Below are 6,122 nucleotides of genomic sequence, written 5' to 3'. Positions count from 1 at the left end.
ATAATAATACCTGCTGCTCAGGACAAGAAGAAATGTACCATAAGTACGCGCACAAAGAGTCGAGACTGTGTTGCCCGCCATGCGAGTCACGTGCTAACGCGTCATCGTAAGAATGCGCAAGGGTTGTAGGCATCTACCTATGATGATTATTGTAATAAAACGAATGTTGCGGATCAACCATATTTTTTATTAGTCAATCAAATATGTTTTAGTTTTATATAATGATTTATATTTTTTTCCCTTCTCGGAATTCTCTGTTATTAAATTTTATAGTTGTAAATATCCTAAATTGCGTAAATAATTTTAATAAATACTCAGGAGCAAAGCAACGGAAAATCAACGGTTTTTAAAGTTGTAATTCGGTGCTACGGCCGATTAATTATTACGTCGTCAAAATTATTTAAAAATACTTTTTCTAACCCTTCAATATAATTCTTAAACGTTTCAGGTGGGACCTTTAGCCCGCCATAAAAAGATGAATCTTTATTATAGGCTTTTTCCTTTGTTTTTTGATTTTTACACCCATTTACTGCACAATAGTTACGTGGTTTCGGCATTTCGAAGCGTAAGCGCGGGAAAAGTGCGGTGCGAGCGTTCAGGCGGGCGTTCGGCGGCCCTCTGTCGGTTGTATCGTCGACGATACGCCGAGCGGTAGGCATATAGCGCGTGGCCTTGAGCGTGTGACGGAGGCCTGGTAAAATGCAGTTAACAAGCTAATTTTAAAGAAAATCCATTAATACAATACATGTTATTTTCAAAGCGAGTGGCGACCGTGTCTATCGAGCTGTCGTTAAGGTAGCGAGACTGAACGCAGTCACCCATCGAATTATATAGACTAAAACAACTGTCAATCTTCAAAAGTGTGACCAAAAATGAAATGCAAGTGTTTGCGTAAATCGTCTATGTGAGATCAAAAATAGTGATGTCATGTTACAACTGTCAACAATTAATAAATACATATCCTCGGCTGATGCAGTACGACAGCTCATCAATATATGTGAGGAATACGCCAAGCAGCATGGTCTAAAATACAACACGGCCAAAAGTGAGCTTCTTATTTTCAAAGCTCGTAAGTATAACCCGTCTACGGAGCCGAGGATCATGTTGTGCGGCGCACCTCTAAAAGTTGTAGATCGCTTCAAGTATCTGGGGCATATGCTCACAAATGAGTTGAATGATGATCTGGATCTGGAAAGGGAGAGAAGAGCGACGGCAGTGAGAGGCAACATGCTCGCCCGCAGGTTCGCACGGTGTAATAAATCAGTTAAATTGACGCTCTTTAGAGCTTACTGTCAGAATTTCTACACGTGCAGCCTGTGGGTGAAGTTTACACAACGAGCCTATAACGCATTGCGCGTTCAATATAATAACATCTTGAGGATGCTGTTGCGGCTGCCGAAGCACTGTAGTGCGTCCGGCATGTTCGCCGAGGCGCGAATAGATGACTTTTTCGCCATTAGGCGGAAAAGAATCGCCTCCATGCTGAGGCGGGTGCGCGGCAGCAGCAACAGTCTTCTCAGGGTGTTGGCCGAGCGCCTCGACTGCCCGATTACAAAGTTTTGGGTGGAGGTGGCAATTGGGAGAGCTAAATAGAGCATGGCAACCTGCGCTCCTCGTCTCGCAATGGCCACACATCTGCCAAATACTAGTTTTTAGTCATTAGTTTTTATTTTTATATTATAGTTTTCATTCGTTCTTTTATTTTTAGTAATTAACATAGTTTTTAAGTTTATACCTACTAACAACGCTATGGATCAATGATCTGAAATAAACGATTTTTATTTTTATTTATTTTAATAATCTGTCGATGTTTGATTGCTTTATCGACTACTTTTTAAAATGTGTTATTTTAAATGTTAAAATTCTATGACATTATGACGTATAAATAACACTTGCACTGCGTGTGCTATCAAAATCATTGACTTATCTTAATGTAACTCTTACTGTGTTGGAAAGTGGAGTTTAAATTTACCGCTAAACATGAGCACCTTCAAAAAGGTATAACAATCGTTATTATTTGAAGTTGGTTATAAAAGCTAATATCTTAATGATGTCTTGTGAAGAAATAATTACATAGCTATTAATATACCGACAAGTTATCGATACTGCCATATGAACATTTTGTCAAGCCCTAGCGTAAAGTAACAGGTTATGTTTTTACACAAAATATTTTAAATTATAGACTAATATGATAAAATATTAGCACACAAAGGAAGAAAAACTTATAATGAACTGTATAAACCGGCTTCTTACACTTTTTACGCTGTTAATTTGACAAAATATAGTTATGAAAATTTCGCTCGGAATATCATAAATCCTCTGAAACGAGTATTTGCTTGGATTATTTGGCCCTGTGACACTGCAATCCGGCACACTACAAGACACCATCTTCACTGGATTATTTTATTTAATACTTTTCGTCCTAATCCGTGTATATTTTTAAATTTGAAAATTACCGTGATACGCTTTTGGCCGTCCGCGGCCGTCGTCAAACTCAAAAGTGGTTACGTTTTCTCATTGGTAGTCTGACTCTTTCGCACTCATGGGATGTTCATATACGTGATGGCTTCCCTTTCGCACACTTAAGCGGTCTGTCAAGTGCGAGCGCGAATCTTATGTCTGTGCAGTCACTGTGACGTCCAGGCTCCGTTATGTACTGGGTGATCAAATGAAACAACTGTTATCAGTCGTGCACTCCACCAGCCACCCGCAAGCCATGACACTTTTTCACGGAGTGAAGCTAGCGGGTAGTTGCGTCGTACTGTTTATTGTGTAATCGTCACATCTCTCCCTTTTTTAGGGTTCCGTACCTCAAAAGGAAAAAACTCTTCTTCTTCTTCTTTTCTTCTTCATCCTGGATTCGCGCCTGGTTGGGACTAAAAGTAAAATTGCGTTTGTATATCGAAAAATTTTCGCGCTCGCTTCGCTCGCGTTTTCAATAACTTTATAAGGTATGATAAAGGTGACATTCGGGTGGCGACTGCAGCAACATTACTCTGTTGCAACGTTACTGCTGCAGTACTGTCAACTTCCGTGATAAAATGATGTGACTGATTTCCATACTAAAAGTAAAAATTTACAACTGTCTATCATATTGCGTTTTTATATCGAAAAATTTCCTCGCTCGCTTCGCTCGCGTTTCTATTACTTTCTAAGCTATGATAAAGGTGACATTCGGGTGGCGACTGCAACAGCATTAGGTACTCTGTTGCAACATTACTGCTGCGGCACTGTCAATTTTCGTGATAAAATGATGTGACTGATTTCCATTCTCAGCTGTAACGCGGCAATGAACTTCTCTCAATTTACCAAAAAATCAATGTAATCTTGATGACCCGAGGGAGAGGGGGCACCTAGAAATCCTTAGGGCATCAACATATCTTAATCCGGCACTGATTGTTAAAAATTGTGTAATATACGGAACCCTTGGAACGCGAGTCCGACTCGCACTTGGCCGGTTTTTTATAACGATTTATTTATTTTACTTTATATATTTATCATGCAACAATAGTTCAGTTTATCGTATTATCTTATACTCGCTAGGTTAATTTATTTTTCCAATCTAGGTATACTACCACCGGTTCGGAAAGGTTAACCTCAGACCCGAGAAGAACCGGCGTAAGAAACTCGGCGAGGTGTGGATGTATTCATTTTACAACAGTTAAATAATAAATATTTTCCAACACTAGCAAGCCTTTAAATCTGTAAAACTATTATTTTACTTTTACAATTTCTTCTTAGGTGTCAGTCCCTCTCCTTCTCCTATTTGCAGTTTTGAGTTTTTAGGGTTCCGTACCTCAAAAGGAAAAAACGGAACCCTTATAGGATCACTCGTGCGTCTGTCTGTCTGTCTGTCTGTCCGTCTGTCACAGCCGTTTTTCTCCGGAACTACTGGACCAATCAAGTTGAAATTTGGTACACATATGTAAGTTTATGACTCGAATACGGACATGTAACGTAAACAAATGAATTTTAAACATGGGGGCCACTTTTGGGGGGTAAATGAAAAAAAAAAAATTTCAAACTATACCATGTTACATATCAAATGAAAGAGCTTATTGTAAGGATTTCAAATATTTTTTTTTATAATTTTCGAATCTACAGTTTAGAAGTTATTCAAGAAAATAGGCAAAAAATGATCATTCCCCCCCCCCCCCCTTATCTCCGAAACTACTAGGTCTAAAATTTTGAAAAAAATACATAAAATAGGTCTATACCTATAGATGACAGGAAAACCTATTAGAAATGTACAGTCAAGCGTGAGTCGGACTTAATTACAGTTTTTAGTCCGACCCCTACGGATTTTTTAAAGAGATTGAAATCTCTTTAAAAAATCCGTAGGGGTCGGACGTTTCTCACGTTTCACATAAAAAATACATTGTTAACAGTGCCGGATTACTTAGAGTAGTAGTTTTCTTAGAGTAATTGGTGATAATTTTCTGATAAGATAATCAATTTAAATATTTAACGGTCTTACCTACTTACGAGTAATTGTAAGGTCAAATTAAAAATAATGTTTAAAAAAAATGTTAAATTGAGAGCTAGCTTAAAGTTTTTTGTACTCGTCGACTTTAATGGTTGAATTAATAAAGACTTTGTAACCAATAAGCAAAACAAGCACGTGCTTAGGGCACCACGTTCAGGAGGAGCACCAAAATGCCAGGTTGAAATAGGTGAACAAATTTAAAAATTAGGGACAGACACATCGTTTTTACCACACGATTTTTTTAGCTGTCCAAAAGCTAATTTGCAAAAATAATGGCGCGTAATTCTTTGGGAAACAATCGGTAGCAGTAGAAGAGTCGTGATTACATGCATAGATTCGATTTCAACCCACTCTTTTGCGGTTCGGCGTTAGGTCTTATGCGAGGCCTTCTGCCTTAATTACACTTGGGCGTGGATCCAAATCCAAGCTTTCCTCTTTCGCAGCTAGGCCTACTGCCCAAGTAACACACAAGCAGGATAATAGAGTAAAATTATCATCTTATTCAAATTAAGATTGCATAAATTTTGTGTATAAGCGGTGGAAATTACTAAATTCGGAATAAGTAAATATGCTGCTGAATATTGACAAAACGAATATAATACATTTTCAGCTTAGAAAAAATGATAAAAAGCTTAACATAGTATTAGATAACGTACAAGTACCACAGGTGGATAAAGTTCAGTACTTGGGCTGCACGATGGACGCCGGCCTCACCTGGTCCCCTCACATTGAGTCTATGTGTGACAGACTAGCATCGGCGTGCTATGCCTTATCTAGACTCGCGCCTAGCCTGTCGCGCACAAACCTACTTAAGGCGTACTATGGATATTTCCATTCAATACTAACGCAAAGTGTAGACCTGTGGGGCCTGGCAGCTGATCGTGACAGACCCTTTAAAATGCAAAAGCGCGCTGTGAGGATCATAACAGGAAAGTGTCACGACCATCCTGCGAAAGAACTATTTAAAGAATTAAAAATACTTACGCTTCCAAGTGTCTATGTCCTCACCGCGTGCAAGTATATACGGGCAAATCTACACAGTTATGTCTCCTCTACTCCCAGGGAAAGGAGCACTCGACGGAGACCCCTCTTAATTGTCCCGCAATGTAAACTAGCAAAGTCTAGAAAGTCACTCGCTGTTGTTGGGGCAAAATTGTACAACTCGCTTCCTGCTGAAATAATTGAATCATGCGATACAACATTCGATAAAAAACTCAGAGCACTTTTAACTGAACTGGCGTGTTATGCCGTCGAAGACTTTGTCAGTAGGGCTGCCAACCCAACCACATAAAAAAAGCAGATAGGTACGTACCTATATTTGTAAAATGTATATAAATTAATTAATTTGTAATAATTCAATTTAATTTAATTATTTATTCTATTGTAAAATTGACCTGTAAAATACTAAATTTTATTAATAAATATCTGAATCTGAATCTGAATATGTGGGCCTAGTGGGGCCTAAATGCTGAATAAATTTTGCATAGTATCGGTTTTGCATATTAAAGCTGAATAATACTTATTTCTTACACAGTTAGTCAGACAATATTCAGCTTAAAGCATTTGTGGTTACTAAAAGCTGCATAATAGCAGCATTAGCAGCAATTAGCTGTATATATTTTGTGTCGTGAGATAT

The 6,122-nt window shown here is 38.4% G+C and overlaps 1 protein-coding gene across 1 annotated transcript; it reads left to right on the top strand.

Moving 5' to 3' along the window:
- Nucleotides 1–1,101: 1,101 nt before the first annotated feature.
- LOC134805535 (uncharacterized) lies at nt 1,102–1,593 on the top strand. Its single transcript, XM_063778817.1, has one exon. It carries the CDS (start codon nt 1,102–1,104, stop codon nt 1,591–1,593), a length of 492 nt encoding a protein of 163 aa, XP_063634887.1.
- The last annotated feature ends 4,529 nt before the right edge of the window (nt 1,594–6,122 follow it).

The sequence above is a fragment of the Cydia splendana genome, unplaced genomic scaffold (genome assembly GCF_910591565.1).
Source record: "Cydia splendana unplaced genomic scaffold, ilCydSple1.2 scaffold_150_ctg1, whole genome shotgun sequence".
NCBI classification, from domain to species: domain Eukaryota; kingdom Metazoa; phylum Arthropoda; class Insecta; order Lepidoptera; family Tortricidae; genus Cydia; species Cydia splendana.
The sequence above is the reverse complement of the archived record's forward strand: the minus strand, read 5'-3'. Positions and strand labels throughout refer to the sequence as shown.